At 44.0% G+C, this 21881-nt stretch overlaps 1 protein-coding gene across 1 annotated transcript in view; it reads right to left on the reverse strand.

Moving 5' to 3' along the window:
* Window positions 1-21881, reverse strand: part of N4BP2 (NEDD4 binding protein 2) — a 1502684-nt gene that overhangs the window by 516072 nt on the left and 964731 nt on the right. Inside the window, exon 9 of the mRNA XM_044062929.1 lies at window positions 8563-8608. Coding sequence (XP_043918864.1) covers window positions 8563-8608 — 46 coding nt within the window. The remainder of the gene's footprint in view (window positions 1-8562; window positions 8609-21881) is intronic.

Genomic DNA, 21881 nt, shown 5'->3' on the forward strand with positions numbered 1-21881 from the left:
CTGTCGGGCTTAGCAGGGGCTGGAGGTAAAGTATCAGGAGCAGTGCAAACATCATTAAATGCATCATCCACAACAGGAAGAACTGGAGGTATAGCTAAGGGCCTATGTTGTGGTAAGTGTAAAAAGGTCCTAAGCCTTTTTCTTGAATCTGAGAAATCTTGTCCCTGCCATTGGAATTGCTCTCGCATGGCATGTAAGGTTTCGCCAAAGGAAAATTCCTCTGGTGGAGAGGCAGAAGGAATAGATTTTTCAGCATCAGAATCTTCATAAGTAGAAAGAGGAGCCTCTGGATGGTCTGTAATGTCTGAGTCATCAGAAGAGTCATCTGAGGAGCCTGGCTCAGGGGGCTCTGCTCTAGGTCTCTTTTCCGGTGGTTGTGAAGCCCTGTCTGGGTGAGATTGGGATCCCCTTATTAGAGAGATGAGATCCTCTGCCAGAGTAAGCATTTGTGAACTGGAGCTGGGCCTGTGAGAGGGGGGCTTAACAGGCACTGATTTAGCAGTTTTGGCTGCTTTAGCCCTGGCAAAGGCCTTTATAGACATGGCTGCAGGAGGCCTAGCAGCACCACGTGCTGGGGTAGAGACATCCAAAGGGATGGTGTCCGATAACTCTAGAGAAACCACATTAGTAGGCAAAATTTCAGAGGCTGATTCAGCTGGGGCAGAAGGGGCCTCGGTAGTAGTCATGGATTCGGCTGTAGATTGAACCGTTTGTTCGGTTTCGGCCGAAACCGAGACACTCGCGGTTTGCTTTACCGTGGTTTCGGCCGAAACCGCGGACCGCGAGTGTCGGTCCTTTTCTTTGCGTTTCTTAACAATTTGGGTAGTCGGAGGATCCGACGGCATAATGTACGCAAAGTCTGAGCCGAAAAACTGTTCAGCAAACTCCGACCGACGCCTAAGCGTTCGTCGGTTGAAGGAAGCACAGGCTAAACAAGCTGCTACGTCGTGGTCTGGGCCTAAACAAGGTAAGCAGTAAGAGTGGAAATCTTTATGAGGTATTTGTTTCCCACAAGTTAAACAGTTACTTACTTTTTCTGACATCGGCTGAGGCAAGAAAGAGTCCCCAACGGGGTACTTAGCTTTTAGAAGTCTTCGAAGTTGTATTCGGTAATATTAATCTCTGGATCTGACCGACCGGCACTTGCGAACAGCTTCTGCTTCGGGTGCCACGCGGCAAGAAAGACTGAGGAAAATGGCGTCGGCTGATGCCTTTATACCCGAAGACCAGCAGAGATGACGTCGGGTGAAGTGCGACACCAGCCGAGGCCAGACCCAGACTTTGGAATCCGGCCGACCGAAGAGCTGCCTGACGACAGGACAACCCATTTGTTAGGACTGCAGATGCATCCTTGAAGGACATCTAGACCTTTGGATAACACTCAAATAGAGAACCTTTTCCATTTATTGGTAGTGGAATGTTTTTGAAACACAGATAACATGTGAACCACTGATGGGAAAAGCCTGGTATCTCTGGCTAAAGTCTGAATTAGAGGAACCATGTGGTTAATTTCATGGCTTTCTGAACCAGGGGAGCTAGTCTGGATGGGTGGGTTTAATACGTCTGGATACTGATCCAGTTTCCATGGAGGATGCACTAGAAGAGGCCACAGGAATGGAAACCTTGTCTGCCAAGGCCAGAAAAGAGGCAATGAGGATCACCTAAGTCTTGGACATTCTTGCTTTCTGTATACACCTGTTCATTACAGGCAATGTTGGAAAGACATACAGGAGACCCAGAGAACAATTATAGACCACAGCATCCCTCAGTGACTGTCCCTATGGAGGGATCAGGGTAAAGCAACTGCTGCTCTTGTGGTTTAGATGGGATGCAAAAAGACTGCAGCAAGGTTGGTCCCAGTGACTGAAGATCATGTTGATCACGGTTGGATGGAGGGACTACTCATGAGGCATTAGGATAGAGCTGCTCAGATTGTCCACTAGAACAGTGGACAACCCCAGGATATGCACTGTTATTAGAAAGCGTGTGAAAACACTGCCTATTGCCAGACTCTCATAGCTTTGCAGCACATGTATGAACGGGATCCTCCCTGTTTGTTGATGTAAAGCACATTTGAATCACACTTCTGGAGAGTGCGTCTTGAAAAGCCTGCAATACAAGCAGGACTTCTCTCATCTTCAAAACAGCTATGTGAAGACTAGCTTTTACATGTGACCTGGACAGTTTTTCTTTCAAACCCCCCCCCTCTCCCCAAGGGAAGCATCCATTGTTACTACTGTCACTGGAGGATTCAATTGGAATGCTCATTTGACTATTACTAAGGACGACGTTATCCACCAAAATATGCATTGCCTGAGTAAGCCTTATCTTGGTGTGGAAAAGACAGACCCTTTGGAACCATTGTACCACTAAAGTTCACTGCTAATCCTCATACAGAATCTGGCAACAGGACCACGAGAATTGTGGATGCCATAAGACCAAACAGGCACAAGATGAGCCTAGCTGGTGGACAGGGGATAAGATGAAGTGAGATGAACAGAAAAAAACCTGGACATTTGAAGACAAGCAATCTGCAAGGTTGTGTCCAGATGGCATTTGATAAATTCTATCTGCTGAGAAGACATAAGCTGGCATTTGGAAATGTTGACTGTGATGCCTAGATCCTGCATCAGTTGGAGCAAAAGGTCCCATTGGTGCAATAAGAGGTCATTGTTTGTAGCAGTGAGGAGCCAATCATAAAAAAAACAGGAAATCCTGAATCCCTTGTAGGTAGAGATGCTCTGCTACCATTGCCATAACTTTGGTGAACAACCAGGGAGCTGTGCTGAGCCCAAAGAGCATAGCTCTGAACTGACAGTGAGTGGCTCCTAGCTGGAAACAGAGAAATTTCCTCAAAAGCCTCTCCATCTTCACATGAGTGTACATCTTTGACATCACCTGAGCACATCAAATCATCCTTCCTCAGTAGAAGCAAAATGGACTTCAGCGTAACCATCCAGAATTTTTTATGCTTGACATACTGATTCAAATGGCTCAGGCCCAGAATGGGTCCAAGGTCCCCTTATCTTCTTAAGTACTAAACATGAGCCACGAGTAGACTCTTGATTCTATCTGGTCTACACAGACTGGCTGGATGACTCTTTTAAAGCAGCTTGGAAACTTCTGCTGCCGCAAGATCCTGCTGGCTGGGCAGAACATCAGGAACTTTCTTCCATTTGATATGGGGAAGAGAGAATGGTACAGAATAACCTCTGGAAATTATGTTTAGCACCCATAAATCCATAGTTATGTTTTAACGGGCTTAAAGGTGCAGAGATAAGCATCCCCCAACTGCCTCCACACTGCAGCTGTCGGGCAACCCTTCAGGAATGCTGAAAGGGCTTTTCGTAATATGGCCGGCAAAAGCCCTGGTTCTGCAATATGCCTCTGCCTCTAGGGTGTTGTCTCCACCTCTGCCACGAGGGAGTCTATCATCAGAAATTTCTTGATAAGGACACTGACTTTCTAAACCACATCCTCTTCTCAGTCTGCTGATTCCTAGAGTAGGATCTCTGGGGTGTGGAAAAGCAGATACCTATGGCAGAGGCAGTCTTACCATCTTGTTAATTCCTGGCGAGTGTCTCTTTTACTTTAGGTCTGAACAGAGTGGATCCATCAAAGGGGGCACTGATAAGTGACATCCTGAAGATGTACATCCTGAAACTTGTTGCAGAGGTGCATCCTGGAATGACCGCGAGTGCAGATGCCAGTGCCTGCTGCCCTACCTGCTCCAAAAGCTGCATTTGAGAGCAGATGCATGGACACACTGGAGAAAGATTGGAGGGTGGACAGTTGGGAGTCCAGTGTCTTCTGGTCATATGTTGGCAGAACACCAGAAAGAGACTACGATATTTCCTTTATTGAGGCTGTCTGAAATTTGGTGATATGAGTGAGATAATTCAGTAACCTGAGAGCAAGGGTTGCTGAAGCATATGTCTGTTTTCCAAACTGATCCATCACCATTAAAGGGATGGACTGATGAACTCTCCTAGGAGAGTTCCTTCTTCGTGGCTGCTGCTACTATCACATCTACCAGAGGACCCTTACTCCAATGACTACAGTCTGTAGAGGCAGTGAGGGCAGTCCAATCTAGCTTTTTAGGTATAGACTCTACCACATCAAGGCTTCCATGCCCACTGCTCCATCAAATGAATGAGTGAGTCAATGGGTGGTGCCACTCAGGAAGAAGTTGAGCTGGACCCAAAGGCTTCCAGGAACAATGACTTATTAGGAGAAGGACTAACTCTGAACCATCCCCCTGTTTCATCACAGAATTTCACCAAAGGTGACATCTTCAGAGGTAGATAATCACCTTCCTCCAAATCAGAGTCTTCAGTAAGAGACTCTGGGGAAAAGAGTCTACATGCTTCTGTTTGCACATCTTTTCTATGAACCAGTTGAGGGGGAAGAAATCAGAGGTTTCAGAATTAGACTGGGAGCTAATAAACCAACTGTCCCTGTCTGACAAAAAATTGAGAAACAGAAACTGACTCCAGTCAGGGTGTAAATGTCACCGACCTAGAAGAAAGCATCTTTTTCCTCAGTCTTGAAAGAACCCACTGGAAAGCCTCAAAGGCTGAGGAAGCCATCAGCTCTGTAGGCTCTTCAGGCATGAGGGAAACCTCAGAACCAACGGGTCTCAACCCTGAAGCTGACCTCGGTGATGAACTATCTAGCGTTAAAGCAGAGAGGGGGACACAGCTCGAAAAATCTGGGGGTTGAACCCTCCCCTCAAGCCACAGCTCCAAAATTCCTCAGGATCCAAGCAGGTCAGACCTGAAAGAGGTAGGGAGTCTGTCAGAGTAGACGTCAGCTGGACTGTTGGCTCTGGCAGAGGTGCTTCAGGGAGGATCTGGTCCAAAATTACCATTACCGACAGGTGGACTGGATCTGGACAAGAAAATAGAGGAGGGGTAATGGAGACCAGCACTCAGTACGCTATAAGAAGATAGTACCAAGAGAACCCCACTCTGTATCTGCAGTCTACGAAATTTTCACATCATTCTATCAATGCTCTGTTCTGTTAGACTCCTCGAAGACTAGGATTATGACACCACCATCAGTGATCGGGAATCTCTCTTCTCCTATAGAACTGGAGACTGTGTGTGGAGCTGACTGGTTCTAGGGGAAAACTGGGACTAAGCAGATGAAGTTCTGTGCTGAAAGACAGTCAGCGCCAAGTGTCAAGGTAGCTTCAGATCCAATACCAAAGACAGAGGGATCATGAGATCTGTTATGGGACTTCTCTGAGTCCCCCGCTTCTTTTTTTAAGCTTTCTGCTTGGACTTCTGCCTATCTGTCTTCGCTCTCAAATTTTTTTTCTTTGTTTCTTGAAGAAGGAGAGGATGATGAAGAAGTGGGGCAGCAGACCCTGACTGGGGAGGAATGAGTTCTTTCACAATCAGTTTTTCCAGTCTTGTTTGTAAGGCTCTAGTTATGAATAAATTGCAGGCCTGATGTGCAGTATCTAAATGGACACCCTCCAAACAGCAGACGTATAGAGACTGTCTTGGGGAGGTAGCTTGTGTCCACACTCTGAGCACTTTTTGAAGCCCTGACCTGAATCAGCCATAAGAAAAAAAAACAGACTACATACAGACACACACAAACAGTAATAATGGCTGTACATCTAAATCTGCTCTAAACAGTTAAGAGGCACATTAATAACAATTTTAACAGTTTGACACTATTTTAAAACAATTTTTGTAAGAGTCCATAGTTAGGTAAAGTATGGAATATTACTACTAACTATAACAACTTTAATGACCTATACCTAACCTAGAATAGAAAAAATACTCTAAACTACAACAATAACCACTACCGGATAAATCTAGCAGACCTAGAGAGGGGAAAAAAACTCTGTAAGAGGCAGTTTTATGAACTATCCACAAAAGATGCATACAACCAAACACTTCAGTTGGCAAATCTATCAGAGGTAGTAAGGTGACATCTAGGGAATTATGGGAAGGGTGGTAGTTGAAGCTCTAGAACTGAACAGCTTCAAATTAGGTGCCAAGGTTGGTTCCGGGTGGATCCAACAACCCACAGTTGAATCAGACTAAAACAGGCAACACTGGATCACATATTTTTTCTTCTCTGGAAAAGCTCTAGGCACCACAGTAAAATGCATCAGTGCAAAGAAAATTGCAAACAGTAGCACTTCAATCTGAATACGGCTCAGAGACAGAAAGCCAAAGGGATGGTGAGAGCAGATCCCAGATGATGTGTCAGAGATGCCCTATCATGTACAGCAACACTAATAGATACCCCAGAACCTCAAGGATGCAATCGCCTCTAAGTATAAAATATGCTCACTGAAAGAAAATAGCCCAATACAGTGTCAGATCCAGAACTTGCAGCAGAGACATAATTAAGATATGCGGCAATCTAGGTAGTCTCCAGTCTGGCTCTGGTTGCACCAGCTTGCCCATCTTCGGAGGTAGGGGTGCTTGAGCATATTTGCACTGCAAAATACTCAGTGGAGTCAAGGGATCATGAAGAACTGGAGTCCGTAAATCATGTGGAGGTGCTGTCTACAAAAGCAGCAGGACCCCTGATTATGTAAACAAGGAAACAGGTGTGTACATGAACAGAATATTGCATGCCACCCCTCCAGACACTCTAGGGTAAGCCTAGGGGGACACTAACACCTTAAGGGGAGCATTCCATTCCCCACACAGGTGATGGCATCATTCCCAGCTGGGGCAACCCTCATCTTCATAGGAACAAATGGACTGAAATGCTCTGACCCAAGGAGGAACGAATGCGAGTCAGGAGAGAAGTCTGATGGTCAAGGGGGAAATCTGTTAAAAAAGAATATTAATTTTGCAAATGCTGTGCATGGATTCCACAGCTGAAATGTGAAACCAGTGATCCTCACTTAATGGTTCAATGACAATGAAACAATTCATTAGGCACGGTCCCAAAAACGTCAGACTGAAAAATGTATTCCTTACATATATAAAAACAATACGCTTAGAAGAAATGCTGCGTAATTTCTTGTAATCCTATTAGTACAGTGCACAGGTTGAGACTATGAACAGATAAGTTTTATCTTACAGCCCTAGGTTTGACTTCCTCAGCCTCCATTCGCAGGAAGTCACTTAACTAGACCAGTACTCTGGAGTTGCTCTTGAAAAAAAGACACTTGCACTTCATTGATGTTAAATGGTTATAAGCGAACAGAATTAAATGCTGGCTCATAGCTTTGGCAATTAGCAATAATTCTGAAACAAACTTTCAGAAACCATGGCTTAGAATATATGTAAAGTCAAATTCCTTCCAAGGGTGAAATAAAGGTTTTAAGGTAGGAAATATGCACACGAAAGCTAAAATATCTTTATTTAATTGTACTCTGCGTTTCATATCACTGCGAGAACTACTTCATAATGGAAGTATGTTCAAATTTTAAACTTTTCAAGTTTCCTTTTTAATGGCAGCAGAATGACAAACACGTAATTAAAATATGCACGTTTTACAAACGTCTGAAATACAACTCCTAGCATTTGGTTAATTAGTTTTTGGTCTGACTTCAAGTTCCAAGTTCCCCCACCTTTTCTCTACATTTATTATAAAAGACTTATAAAATGTTATGGTCATTTTTTTCCCTCTTCAACAGTACTGAAAACAAGTAATACTTATCAGGGAATGCTTGACAATGATACAGCTGATAAATTCTGCTGGCAAGACAGACGTTCACTGTCCTCTTTGCAAGAGATGTTCACATTCACAGTGGCCTTGAGTATGTGAGGAAGATGGTTTGGTAATCCAGATCTGGTGACGGTAGCATTCAGGGGGCATACCACAGTGTCCACGTAAGCCAGAAGGAGCAGGCAGCAGTAGTGGGGGATAGTAATATTTCAAACTTCTGTACACAGATAAAAAACAAAGGTCTTCACAACATCCTGAGAACTAATTTCCTTTACTAACAGGAACAGCAGTTTAAGGAGAAAACAGTTAAAGAGATGCTGTCTCACGACTAGTAAACAATTGTAAACAAAACTATGAATGCTAATTTCTTCTGGAGTGTGTGTGTGTATACAAGACTATGATCGCCACAAAAACAGCATTAAATAATGTTGTTTTATTTACTACCTGGCTCATGTTAAAAATTTTGGTCCCAGTTTATCATTTAAAGTAAAGGGAGAAACATTGCTTGTGATGGAAAAGCTGTGTAGGTATTCAGAATCTGCTAATTTATTTACATGGTGTACAGTAATTGCCTGGAGAGTTATTTTTACTTTTACACAGATCAAATCTCTTGCATAAATATCAGAAACATGATTGGCCTTTTTTTTTTTTTTTTTTGCACATTGTGTAAATTCAAACACAAACATTCTTGTATCAACATGCTGGGGAAAACAATATGTTCCGGGGGGGGCACAATCTGACTGCTTTGTGCTTTCCAGCAGAAAAGGGCTAGGATTTCTAAACACTTATTTACATGTGAACAACAAAGCAGCATGGATATTGGATGAAGAGAACCAAAACAACCTTTAATGGCATTCTGTGTTCCCTAAACATAGAAAAACAAGATGAAATTTAACAAATGCAGAAACTTACCTTCCCTGAGAAGCTGATAAGATATAGCTTCTTTTCTTTGTCTTTCCTTAAAAAAAAAAAAAAAAGTCACTCATTAATGAAGGAAGCATGCAACAGAGATTTTAATGTTAAATTGCAAAGCTGCCTGGTTAACAACGGACACTTGGTAAAGGTCCGGAAACCATGAAATGTTCATTTTTTCCTGCAAAAAAAAAAAATAGCTTCTACGAAACAGAGAAAGTACAGTTGTGTACACTTACTATAAATGTAGATGCTCGAGTGTATTCACTGTTGCAGTCCTCACACTTGGCTTATCCTGCCAGGGGTAGCCCTCAGTTGGCCCGAATACCAGAAGCTTAGTATTTCTGTGTTGGTTGCTGTTGCTTCAGGACCGACGTCAGGTCGTCAGGGGTATAAAAACAGGCAGACAACGCCATTACATCAGTTTTTCTTGCCCTAAATGTCAGCAGCCCCCAAATAGGAAGCTAAGTTATGGTGGAAAAACACCAACAGTAAAAAGTAAATACCAATAGGCCTGTAAGGAGTGAGGAAGAGAGAGAGAGAGAGAGAGACAAGGGGGCTGGAGGGTGGGAAACCAGGACTGCAACACTGAATACACTCGAACATCCACATTTATGGTAAGTGTACACAACTGTACTATGTTCTTTGAGTTTCACTGTTGCAGTCATCACACTTGGGTTGATTCCCAAAGCTGAAGAATGGGGGGAGGCAGTCAAGAAAAGTAGGGGCTGGCTAGTATGCCCTGCAGGACTGCTGTTGCAAAACCCACCCTGGATTTGGAAAAGATAGGCATGTGGTAATGCTTGGTGAAGGTATGAACAGAACTCCAAGTAACAGCTTCAGGAATGTCCCTGGTATGGACTCCTTTGAGAAAGGCTGTAGAGGTTGAAGTCGCCCAAGTGAAATGTGTTCTGACCTCCTGAGGGGGTGGTTTCCCATGGTGTTTGTAACAGAAATGGATACAGTGTGCTATCCATTTGGAGATGGTTTGTTTTGATATGGCCTTGCCCTCTGCCCCTGGTGCAAAGCTTACTAGTAACTGGTCAGATTTCCTGAAGGGCTTAGTCCTATCAAGGTAGAATCTGAGCTGTCTGTGCACATCTAAAGAGTGCAGGATCTTTTCCCCCTTACTTTGAGGATTAGGCAAAAAGGTAGACAAATGGATAGATTGATTGAGAGCAACACTAGACACCACTTTAGGCATAAAAGTTGGGTTAGTCCTGAGGGAGACCCTGTCAGCATGAAAAATAATGAAGGGTTCTACAGCCATAAGTGTTTGTAGCTCAGACACTCTTCTAGCTGAAGTGATGGCCAGAAGCAAGCTTTTTTTCCAAGAGAGGAATTTTAACTCTGCTGACACTGCAGCCTCAAAGGGGGGTAAGCGTGAGCTTTTCCAAAACAAAATTAAGGTCCCAATCAGGGGTGTGGGCTCTTCTTGGTGGCCTTAAGTTGTTAGCCCCTCTCAGGAACTGCTTGATGAGAGGGTGAGAGAAGAGAGGTGGATCAGTGCTGTAATGAGCAGAGATGGCAGAAGCATGGATCTTAATGGAAGAGAAGGACAGGCCTCTGTGGAGTAGGTCTGCTAGGTAATCCAGGATGAGAGGTAAGGAGAGCTGTGCTGTATCCGCTCCTTTAGTGTGAATCCAGGAACAATTCCTTTTCCACTTATAAGCATAGGATTTCCTTGTACTGGGTTGTCTGGCTTCACGTATGACAGTTACAGCACAAAGGCACGAAAATTACAAACCCAACTGATATTGCCAACATCCTGGCAGACAGGTTCAGTGCTAATTTTACCCCCCTCTCACCCCCTAAAGGGCCCAATATCTATACAGGAAGAATGCAGAGTCCCTGTAATCACAACTACGGAGGTAAAAGCTGCACTCCCTAAAGCCAAAAACACAGCATCCAAGGGACCGGGCAACATCCCAGGCTGTGTTTTACACGGACTTCAGAATGAACGGGCTCCCCACTTAAGCACCATGTTCAATAATAGCCTCGCATTAGGCTTTGTACCCACTGAATGGCGCACAGCAATAGTTATCCCACTCCACAAAGGAGGAGCCACCACTGATCCTGGGAACTATCGACCTATTAACCTGATGAGCCTGGTCTGCAAGGCCATGGAACTCAAACAAAGACATTGGTAAACTCTAAACTCTGGATCCTTCCCAGTTCGGGTTTGTGAAAGGCAGATCATGCCTCCTGAACCTGATCGACTTCTTTGAAGCAGTCACCAAAGCCGTAGATGAGGGTAAGGTGGTTCATACAGCCTATCTTGACCTCGCCAAGGCTTTCGACACCATCCCCCCATTCTGGAATTATAGCTAAACTCACTAAACTAGGTATAAATCCCTACCACAAGATGGGTTGTCAACTGGCGCACTGACAGAACCCACACTGTAAAAGTTGCAGACTCCTAATCTGACCTAAATGCAGTGACAAGTGGAGTACCACAGGGTTCCATCCTGGACCTCTCCTGTTTGGTATCTACTTCTCTGAAGTACAGGCTAACATAGAAGGCCTCTGGCTAACGAAGTTCGCAGATGACTGCAAACTAGTAGACATAGTCAAGTCCCCAAATGATATGGACATCCTACAGAAGGGCCTCACTGAGACAGGTGCCTGGTGTCAGAGCCATGGCCTCAAGCTCAATGCCAAAAGGTGCAGTGTCATCCCCTTTGGTAAAAACTCTGTACCCATGAACTACCACGTAGGCAGCAATCTACTTAACATCGAATGCGTGATAAGAGACCTTGGGACCCAGGTGGACAGTAGTCTCTCCTTTAATAGTCACATCGCCACAGCAGTCAGGAAGTCCTTCTATGTGGCACACCTAATCATAAAAGGGTTCTCATCCAGGAAAAAAGAGGTCATTGTTCCCCTCTACTCGACACTCATTAGACCCATTATAGAGTACAACGCCCCTTTTGGAATGTACCTCACAAGACATCTGCAGCAGCTGGAAAGGTCACAGAAGTACCTCACAAAGAGGATTACTGGCATCAAACAAATGCCCTACACTGACCGCCTTAAAGAACTCCAGCTTTACTCTGTAGCATATCGCCTACTCCGAGGTGATCTCTGCCTATCATATAAAGCTATGTCAGACCCAGAGCTGTTGGACATACTACACCTAAAGAAATCCCAATCCCTCTGAGCTACACGCTCTAGGGACCTAAACCTTGTCACCACAATAAACAGGACATGCTGGAGGGATACATTCCTGTCCCAGAGACTTCCCATTCTCTGGAACAGGCTATCATTCTGTGTCAAGCAAAGTTCTTCATTAGCACTCTTCAAGAAAAATCTTGATGAGTGGATGGGAAATAGGAAATACACCCCGTGGATCACTTCTGTGTCTCTGCTCGACAGTGGCACAGGAAAATAACTTTCTTGGTTGGCATAAACCAGGGAACCTTGTTGGCTAGGCTTACGTAGGCCCTTGGGCCAATAGCCTAGTACCTACTTATTAACCTATGAACATCCAGTACCTGCTTGCTTATGCTAGCCACTGGAGGAGAATTCAAGGAATAAGCCAGGCTGCAAGGTTCATGGTCTGCAATTGCGGATGCAACATCTGTCCCTCCTACTGTCAGGAGGGTTGGGATCTGGGATAGGTGCCAAGGGGGCAGTGGCGACAGACTGTGCAGTAGTGGGTACCAGTGCTGGCGTGGTCAGTCTGGGGCAATCAGAATTGCCCTTGGTCTTTCCTGCCTTATCTTGAGTAATACTCTTGTAAGAAGAGGTAGAGTGGGAAATGGGACAGGGGGATAATGAAACATTCATCCTGCTTTTTTTTTTTTTTTTACTGTTTCAGTATTATGCTTTCATATAACATTTTTATTGGTATTCGACAGCAAGACTTCTCCACACACCTGTTATGTCAACCTTTGATAAAATTTTATACAATGCAATCAGCCTCATTTTGTTGGACATTCTTCCTATTCATCTGTTACTCCTCTGCACCCATATGCAGATTAGCTATGTGAAAATCCCTGGTTTCTATCTTCTAGAACAACTGCAACTGACTATTTTCCACTCCTTATTCTATCATTTCAGTGAAGGGCAACTTATCATTCCTGAATCATGCTTTGTTTGTATCCACCAACTCCTTTACTCTTCTGAGGAGTTTATCATTATTGTCTTAAAAAGCTTTGATACTTATTTTGTATTACATTTATGTTTAACTCCTTGCATGTACATTTTTTTTTTCAGATAAGCAGCTTTCTGTTCATGCACTTCTCTTTATGACCCTCATACCTACCACCCATTCACCCTCACATACATTCCCCTGGTCATAAGGGAAAGGTCCCAGAGTTTACAGGCCAGTAGGTGGCTGGTCCTGAAAAGGTGTTATTTGTAGTGGACCCTATACTATGATCATGACAAGTACTGCCCTAGGTCTAAAGGTGACAATGCCTGGAGACAGTGTGATCAGACGACTAAGCTGATTCCAAAATGGCCTGAGTGCTAACCCTTCCAAAGAAGGTAGCAGGGCTGCTGTGCCTCTTGCAGAGTGGGCCCTCACACACAGTAGCACAGTTGTGCAATTGAAGAAGTAATAGAAGCAGATGCAGGGCGCTACCCATTTAGAGATGGTCTGCTTACAGATCAGCCTGCCTTCTCTACCCTTTGCAAAATATACAATTAACTGGTCTCCTTTCTCCTTTACTCCTTAAGTACTTTCCTGGTAAAATCTCAGTGCCTATGTACATCTAGGGAACAGAACACAGGGAAGTTAATGACCCATTTCAGGGAAAAGTTCGGTTGCCACTTTTGACATGAAATTTGGAATAGTGTGGAATGTTACCTTATCTATGTGGAAGATGAGAGAGGCTTGTCTGCACAAAGGCTTGCACTTTTAAAATCCTCCTGTTAGAAGATGTAATGGCCACAAAAAAGTCAGTTTTTTTGAGTCAAATATCTCATAGGTGCACAAGCAGCTGGCCCAAAATGTGACTGATTTAATTTCTCAAACAGCTGAGCTCCTCCCATCATGGACAGATGACCTTCTTGTGAGGTTTCAAATGTAAGCTCCCCCCCTTAAGGAATCACTTTACTGGTAATAAAGAGGAGGAATCCCAAGTAAGCAAGCTGAAATTATACCTAAATGTACCTTTATTGAGACATAAAATAACCATGATTTGTAAAGGTCTAACAGATTCTGAACCAAATGATGAATCTTTTCCATTTTTGTAAGTAAAATGTACTTGCATTTGATTTCCTATCTTCAGTTAAAATAAAAAGCATATCCTCAAAAAACATGTGCCTAAAAGAGACAACTGTATTGCTCAAAATGTCAACCTTAGGGTCTTCAGGTAGGCACATATGAGTGACTCATTTTTTTTTTTGGGGGGGGGGGGGCAAGAGATTCATCACTAAGGCAGTAGTAAAGGCTCTATCCTTACTGTACTCTGTAAGAGAGAATCAGTGCTGTTTCAGGCAGAAGGAAGTTACGAGTACAGCATTTTTCATCTGTCCTACATCTTCTGTAGTATCCTGAGAAGAGGAGGGAATTAGGGTTGCCACCTTTCACTATGGCTAAAACCAGAGTAAAGCCACACCCCTTGTGTCATCAGTAACCCCACCCACCTCCCCACCCACACTCCACCCATTTTGTGATGTCACGATTACTTCACTCGGCGAGGAACGCCCTCTTTTTCCAATCCTGCTGCCTGCTTTCGACTGATTTACTGTAAGGACTAGGCATTTACAGCTGTACTTACCTTGACAACAATCTTTTACAGATACCAAACCTGAAGTTGACACAGACATCTCTGCACTTTACTGTTGGCTACTTCAGAGACTATCAGCTGATTTACAAACTCCGATAGTCTGTTTCTTTTTTGAAACAGAATACCAGAGTTTGTACTGTGTTTTCCAGACTACTGGAGAATCAGTTTGATTTCCGGATAGTCCGGAAAAAAAATGGAGGGGTGGCAACCATAGGATTAGAGGAAAGGCATGCTTAGAAACAGGCTTGCCCACCTTACTGAGAAGACAATTGCTGCCCAGGCCTCTGTGACTAGTTTCACTGTGCAACATTTTCTGAGTTGTATGCTTTCTGCAAAAATAAGATCTATTTCTGACAACACACCAGGGGACCAAATCCAGAGATGCAACCCTATTTAACAACCATTCAAGAAGGTCTGTCCCTGTTCAGCTCATCTGGTCTGCAAGAATTGTGTCCAGACATAGGATTTAGCATGCTCTGAAGGTCTTGTCTGACTCATGAGCAAAGTACCGTGCCTCCATGGTCAGCAAGCACAAAATATATCGAAATGTTTCCAGTTAGGTGAAGTGCTACATTAGTGTTTTTGTATGCCAGGATATGCACAGTCCTAAACTGCCAGATACATTTGAAGGTTTTGACAGCCAAAACTACTACCTCATGTCTTTGACACTAACGTCCTTTTTCCTCTGAGATATGTCCAACTTCCCTTGGATCCGGAGTCTTCATGAGTGGGCCCACCAGGCTACATCTAAGGAATTGGTGGCGACTATCAGATCATCAAGCTCTAACTTGAATAAGTCCCACCAAGTAGAAATTCACATGCTGATGAATGTTGGATCCACCACCCAAGCTTTCTTAATACAGATCAGCAAGAATGGGGCACTGAAAGGTGTGGTCATGTGGGTACCATCGACTTCTTAGGTATCATTAATGCTTCATGTGAAGCCTTGTTAAGAGGACCATCAGGATTGAAAAGACCATCTACCCCAGTTAACTGTAACTCCTTCACAGTAATCTGGACTTGCTGCTCTATGGGAAGTGAAATACAAGCTCAGGGATAGCACTTTCTCTGAGGGAAGGAATGCACTCGGGTTCATGGTGTCCAGAAGGAATGTTATTTACCTTGTGAGCTGTAGCTGAGAGTTCTGAAGTTCAGTGGCAGTGCTAGTCTCTGGAAGTAGCCAACAGTAAAGTGCAGAGATGTCTGTGTCACCTTCAGGTTTGGTATCTGTAAAAAATTGTTGTCAAGGTAGGTACAGCTATAAATGCCCTTAGTCCTGCTGAAGGTTAACACCCTGGGTGCAGCAGATGAATCAAAGGGCATGGAAGTAAACTGGAAATGAGCACCCCTACCTTGGAATGTAATGTCCATGCATTTCTGTCATGGCTTTAGGTATATTGAAGGAAGCATCTTTCAGGTTTAGGGTAATCACAAAAGCTTGAGGAAAGAGGAGAAAAAAATTCCCTTTAGGGATAGCATTCTAAACTATGACACTTTCAGAAACTTGTTTTGCTTTGACAACTACAGGATTGGCCTTCATTGGCTGTCTTTTCATGGGACTAGAAACAGCTCTGATTGGGATTCTGTGCTTTCTTCTTGCTCTGGTACTCTGTCTAGGTTTGTCTAGTAAAACAGGTATTATAAGTAACCTCTCTTCTCAGAGTACCTGTACAGCTGAGAACCCCGTTTTGCTTTTCTTTCTTCTTTTTTTTAAATTAACCAGAGTCTGTATCCATGTCCTTAACAATTTTCTCCCACAGTTTTACTAAAGGGTCCAGATGACCACCTACTTTTTTTTTGTAAGAAGGGATGGTGAAGGAGGGTTTGGGAAGGATGTGAACTGGGGTAGGACTTGAGCAGTAAGAAAAGAGAAGAGCTCCACAAAGTCAAATCCTTTACCCTTGTGGGCTCCAGACCCTGAAAGATTCATGCTTTTCTTCATTATTTCTCATTCGTCAAGTCTATTTGTTTTAAATAAAACTTGTCTATAACTTACACTAAAAATGACTTCCACATCTTAAAAACAATGGAAATTATTTTTTAATTCTATGTAATACAATCAATACACGTTTACATCTCAGCCAGATGCCACAGATCACATGAATAAGTAAACTAACATGCTTCTTTCCAGTTTTTATCTCATTACATTGTTAAGCCTGGATACATTACAGTTAAGAAAAAGTACTTTCCAATAGCACTGGCATAGACATAATGTGCCTCCACCTCACACTGAAGATATCTCCAACTGCATCCTACAAAGAACCACTTTAACACATTTAAAATACCTCTGACTGAATAATGTTCAAAACCTCACTGCACATTATACAAAACTCCTTCAAAATATAACACAATTTACACCAAGGAAACGTTATACCAATAATATGAAAAAGTTTATTTACAAATTACATCCTCAGTCCCTTCAGTGTCCTCCTATACATTAAAGACAAAATGGCGATTTTGCTTTGCTGTTCTCCCAAACAGTACGACACAGTTAATACATTTCCAGTTTTTTTCATCTACTCCTTGCTGAATGAAAGTTTGTGCGTCTAAACTATATTTAATCAGGCTTATCCTTTACAGTTATGCTTTACAGTTTTCCCAGTTATTCATTAATTTCACACTGTTTCTGGTCTTCTTCCAGATTAGCAACATCCCAACTCTAGTCTATGGTTGAAGTCCAAGTTATTCCCAATTCTTCTACTCAGGTACCAGACAGTTTTCCCGTCACTGAAGCATTTTCCTTTGGAACAATAGAAAAGGTTTCAGAGACAAAATCTCTCTATGGGCTTCATTACTGCCAGAATACTGAAGTACAGTCCTCTTCAGCTTGCTGGCTCACTCTGTTTGGCTAATTTTGTTGTTTTAAAATTCCCCCTCAGCCTGTTCTGCATCCATTTTTTTCCTGAAGACAGCACTGAAAATAGCAACCTGATTCTCATCCCTGCCAATCAACATCCCCTTAACACTGATGTACAGCAAGTAATCATTATCCACAAACCTCTATCACCAATTTTAATACATCTTCCTTCTTCCAGTTTTGTCAGGAGCAGCTCCTCCTGCTGGTATGACAGTAACTTTATTACATAGGTCTACGACGCTTTCTCAAGGCCAGATTTGGAGCATGCGCATGATGTGTCCTCTCAATTAACAAATCCTGCTGTTGAACAAAAGCCTAGCTGTTTATCTGTACTTTCATAAAACTGGAAAAATGATGATTTTAGTGGGGAATATTACTTATGTGTAGGGATTAGAACTTGATTTGCAATAATAAGGATGCATCAAGGAGACCTAAGACTATAACAAAAGGGTAGTTTTCTGAAGAAGTGTATGGGAATATTTGGTATGGAAGATTTGAATTCAGTAGTAGGAACTCAGACAGACTTTACATATTATTTCCCAAAGGAAGGACTAGGCTAGATGAGGCAGAAAAAGAAGTTATGTCTTACCAAAACTTTCCATCTGTAGTGTTGATCCTCGTTCAGTCATTACGCATGGGTATCGGTTCCGAGCTCAGAACCGAGCCAGTCATTTTCCAAGCTTGTGTCAGCTTCAAACCCTCGAGCTAAACTCTTACCCACAATCCCCCTTCTCTCTGTTACCTCAAATTGAGTTTCCAAGTCAAAGAAGGTAGAAGCTACCTCTGGTCAAATAACCTAAGAGAACCAAATGGTGAGATCCACTAGAAACCACAGAAGGAGGAGGGAGGGTCGTAACGACTGAATGAGGATCAACAATACAGATAACATTATGGTAAGACATAACTTATTTATCTGATATTGTTAATCTTCGTTCATTTCTTACGCATGGGACAGAGTCCCCAGCTACCTCTATTCCTGGGAGGGTCTCATGGAAGGACATTCCTGAGCACCATAGAACCGAAAGATGCTCTTCCCCTGGAGGCCATATCCAATTTGTAATGATTGATGAAGGTATGAGGCATAGCCCAAGTTGCAGCTGCACAGATGTTATGTAAAGAAGCTCTGGCATGGAAGGCAGCAGAAGTTGCCACCAACCTTGTTGAATGAGCCTTCATGGTAGTAGGCAATGAGATATTACGTTGTGTATAAATAAAGGTCACACAGTCCTTCAACCATCTAGCTAATGTGACCTTAGCAACAGCAGATCCTACTCTAGGTCCAGAAAAGGTCAAACATAACTGGTCAGATTTACGAAAAGGTTTAGTCCTGTTTAAGTAAAAACGGATTTGTCTGTGTATATCTAGGGTATGTAGGCAATACTCTTCTCTGTTTGAATGACTGGGAAAGAAAACTGGCAATTCAATGGCTTGATTAATGGACATTTCAGAGATCACTTTAGGCAGAAATGATGGATTCGTTCTCAGAGACACTCTATCTCTATAAAAAATCAAGTATGGACTCTTGATACATAAGGCTTGAAGCTCCAAAATACGTCTGCCAGAAGTAGTGGTGACTAAAAACAAGGTTTTCCATGACAAATACTTGAGGTCGCAAGAAGAGGGTGGTTCGAAAGGTGACACTGTCAGAGCTTGTAGAACTAATGATAATCCTATGGTTGAATAGGTTCTCTAAAAGGTGGCTTCAGATGATTCACACCTTTTATGAAGGTCTTGCACAATTTATGGGACATAAGAGAGGAATCTCGGACACCCTCATGAAAATTAGAAATTGCAGCCAAATGAACTCTAATGGTAGAGGCCGATAGACCCGATTGAAACAGGTCGGCCAGATAGTCTAGTGTTATCGACACTGGTGCTGAAAAGGGGTTTACTTGTTTATCTTTCAGTCAACAGGTAAATCTTTTCCACTTGCTCAGGTAAGTAATCCTAGTGGAAGACTTATGAGAAGCAATGAGAATATCACATACTGGTAAAGAAAGATCATTCTGCCTGGCAATCAAGGGAATTGCAGTAGCCAAGCTGTGGGCTTCAGGCTGTTCAAGTTGGGATGAATCAGGTTCTGTGGATGTGAGATCAACTCCAGAGTTGGATGGAGAATCCATGGTCGATCTAGTAGGTGAGGCCAAAGGAAGGGGAACCAAATCTGTCGAGGCCAATATGGTGCTATGAGGATCACGTTGCTCTTCAACCAACGGGCTTTCTTCAGAAACTGGGGAATGAGGGGAAAGGATGGAAATGCATAAAGGAGACCCGTGGGCCAATCGTGGACTAGAGCGTCCCTGGGTGACTGTCCCAGAGGGGGAATCAGGGCGAAGTAGTTGCTGCATTTGTAGTTGGTCAGGGATGCAAAGAGGTCGCAGCAAGGACGGCCCCAGTGGTGGATGATTTCCGCCGCTATCAAGGAATTCAGAGACCACTCATGAGGTTGAAGAATGCACCTGCTAAGTCTGTCTGCTATCACGTTGGAACTCCCGGGAATGTGCGTTGCTAGAAGAAACCGCTTGGTAGCCATTGCCCATTGCCATATCCTCATGGCCTCTTGACAAAGGGGGTAAGATTTGGTTCCACCTTGCTTGTTGATGTAGCCATGTTGTCTGACTGAATCGCAATTGTCCCAGACGACAGCAGGGAATGGAATGCTTGCAGCGCCAGAAGCACCGCCCTCAGCTCTAGAACATTTATATGCAGATGGGTCTCCAGTTCGGATCAAGTGCCTTGGACTGTCTGTCCCTGACATAGCTCCCCCCACCCCATCAGGGAGGCGTCCGTGGTCACTGTGGCCTTGGGTTGCTGGGGGGAGAAGGGGCGAGACCATTGTGAAAGACTGTGTGTCGTCCACCAGTTTAAATCCTGTTTGCACCTGTGGGTTACTCGAATCATGGCTGAAAGAGGATGCTGAAAAGGATACCATTGGGTGAGCAGCAGCCACTGTAGAAGCCTCATGTGAAACCTGGCCAGGGGAACAATGGTGATGGAGGCTGCCATGGAACCCAACAGCTGTAGAGCCGAGTGAGCCGTGGCTTTTTCCTTTGAAAGGATTGGGATTAGTTGTTGCTTTATCCTTAGAATTCTGTGCTCTGGAATAGCAGCCCTGCAGTTTTTTTGTGTCCAAGATGACCCCTATGAATTCTGTCGACTGAGATGGGGTAAGATTGAATTTTTGCCAGTTTATGGTTACGCTTAGCCTTTGAGCAGAGAGGAGAGAGTATGCCAGGGCTTTTTCAAGTAGATGTCTGGTGGGGGCGGAAATGAGCTAGTCGTCTAGGTATGGAAACACCTGGAATCCTTGAAGTTGCAAGTGAGCTGTGACAACTGCCATGCACTTTGTGAACATTCTGGGGGCTGTAGAGAGTCCGAAGGGCAGTACTCTGAACTGGTAGTGACTGGCACCCGCACGGAAGCACAGAAATCTTCTTGATGGCTTGTCCACCTTTATGTGGTAGTACACATCTTGAAGATCTATAGAGCACATCCAATCATCTTTTTCCAAAAGCGGGAGGATAGACTGTATTGTGACCATCCAGAATTTTTGTACTCTCACAAACTTGTTCAATACACTGAGATCTAAAATTGGTCTCCAGTCCCCGGTTTTCTTTGGCACCAAAAATAGTCTTGAATAGAATCCGGATCCTATCTGGTCTGGAGGGACTATTTGGATGACTCTCTTTCTTAGCAGCTTTTCTGTCTCTAGTGCTGCTTCTTCCCTTTGACTGGGTGGAACGTCGGGAAGATTTTCTGAAAGGACAGGACAAAGATCAAAGGGGATATGATAACCTCTGGTTATAATCCTTTGTACCCAAGAATCGGTGGTGAGGGTTAGCCAGGCAGAAGGGTACAAGGAAAAATGCCCCCCAACCACCTCCAGAGGAAAGGAGGTGGGCCGCTCTTCAGGAGCGCTGGTAGGATTGACCAGGGAAAGAATCCCTGGAACCCTGGTTACACGGACCCCCTCTGCCCCGAAAGGAGAGTCTTCCCTGTGAGTTTCCCCCTCTACCTCTGGGGGAGAACTTGGCCTGTGCGTCACGGAAAGAACCCTGAGATTTCTTGAACCATATCTTCCCACTCTTTTGGTTACGGGAGAAAGCACGTTGAGGGGAAGAATAACGGACACCTACGGCAGAATGGGTCTTACCGTCCTGTTTAAATCTGGCCAGTGCGCTTTTAACTTTGGGACCAAACAACGAGGAGGCCTCAATGGGGGCATTAAGAAAGGAAGACTTAAAGGGTTCCACGAAGTTGCACAAGCGCATCCAGGCGTGTCGTCTCAAGACCGCAGCTGAACCCACTGCTCTTGCTGCTCCTTCTGATGTGTGAGATATCAATCACATAGAGGAGTTAGATATAAATCCAATGGTGGCTAGCTGAGAGGCCACTTTGTCACGGACCTCATCAGACAAGGCACCACTGCCAAGGCTTCAGAGAGCACAGAAACCAGATCCCTCTGAAGCCTGGTAAAATGTGCCCTATAATTGTAGGACCTGATAGCAAAGGTCGCTGAAGCAAAGGTGCGCTTCCCTATCCTGTTCAGGGCCCGGGACTCTTTGTTAGGCAGATGGACAGTCTGGCTTTCTTCTTCTGCCAGATCCTTTTTTGTTGCGGCCGCCACCACCAATGCATCCACAGGAAGACCTATGGACCAATGGGGATCTGAAGCAGGAGGGGACAAGATCTTATCTGGCCTCCGGGGAATAGCTTCAACGGTA

The sequence above is a fragment of the Protopterus annectens genome, chromosome 2.part1 (assembly GCF_019279795.1).
Source record: "Protopterus annectens isolate FY-2018-M chromosome 2.part1, PAN1.0, whole genome shotgun sequence".
Classification (NCBI taxonomy): Eukaryota; Metazoa; Chordata; order Ceratodontiformes; family Protopteridae; genus Protopterus; species Protopterus annectens.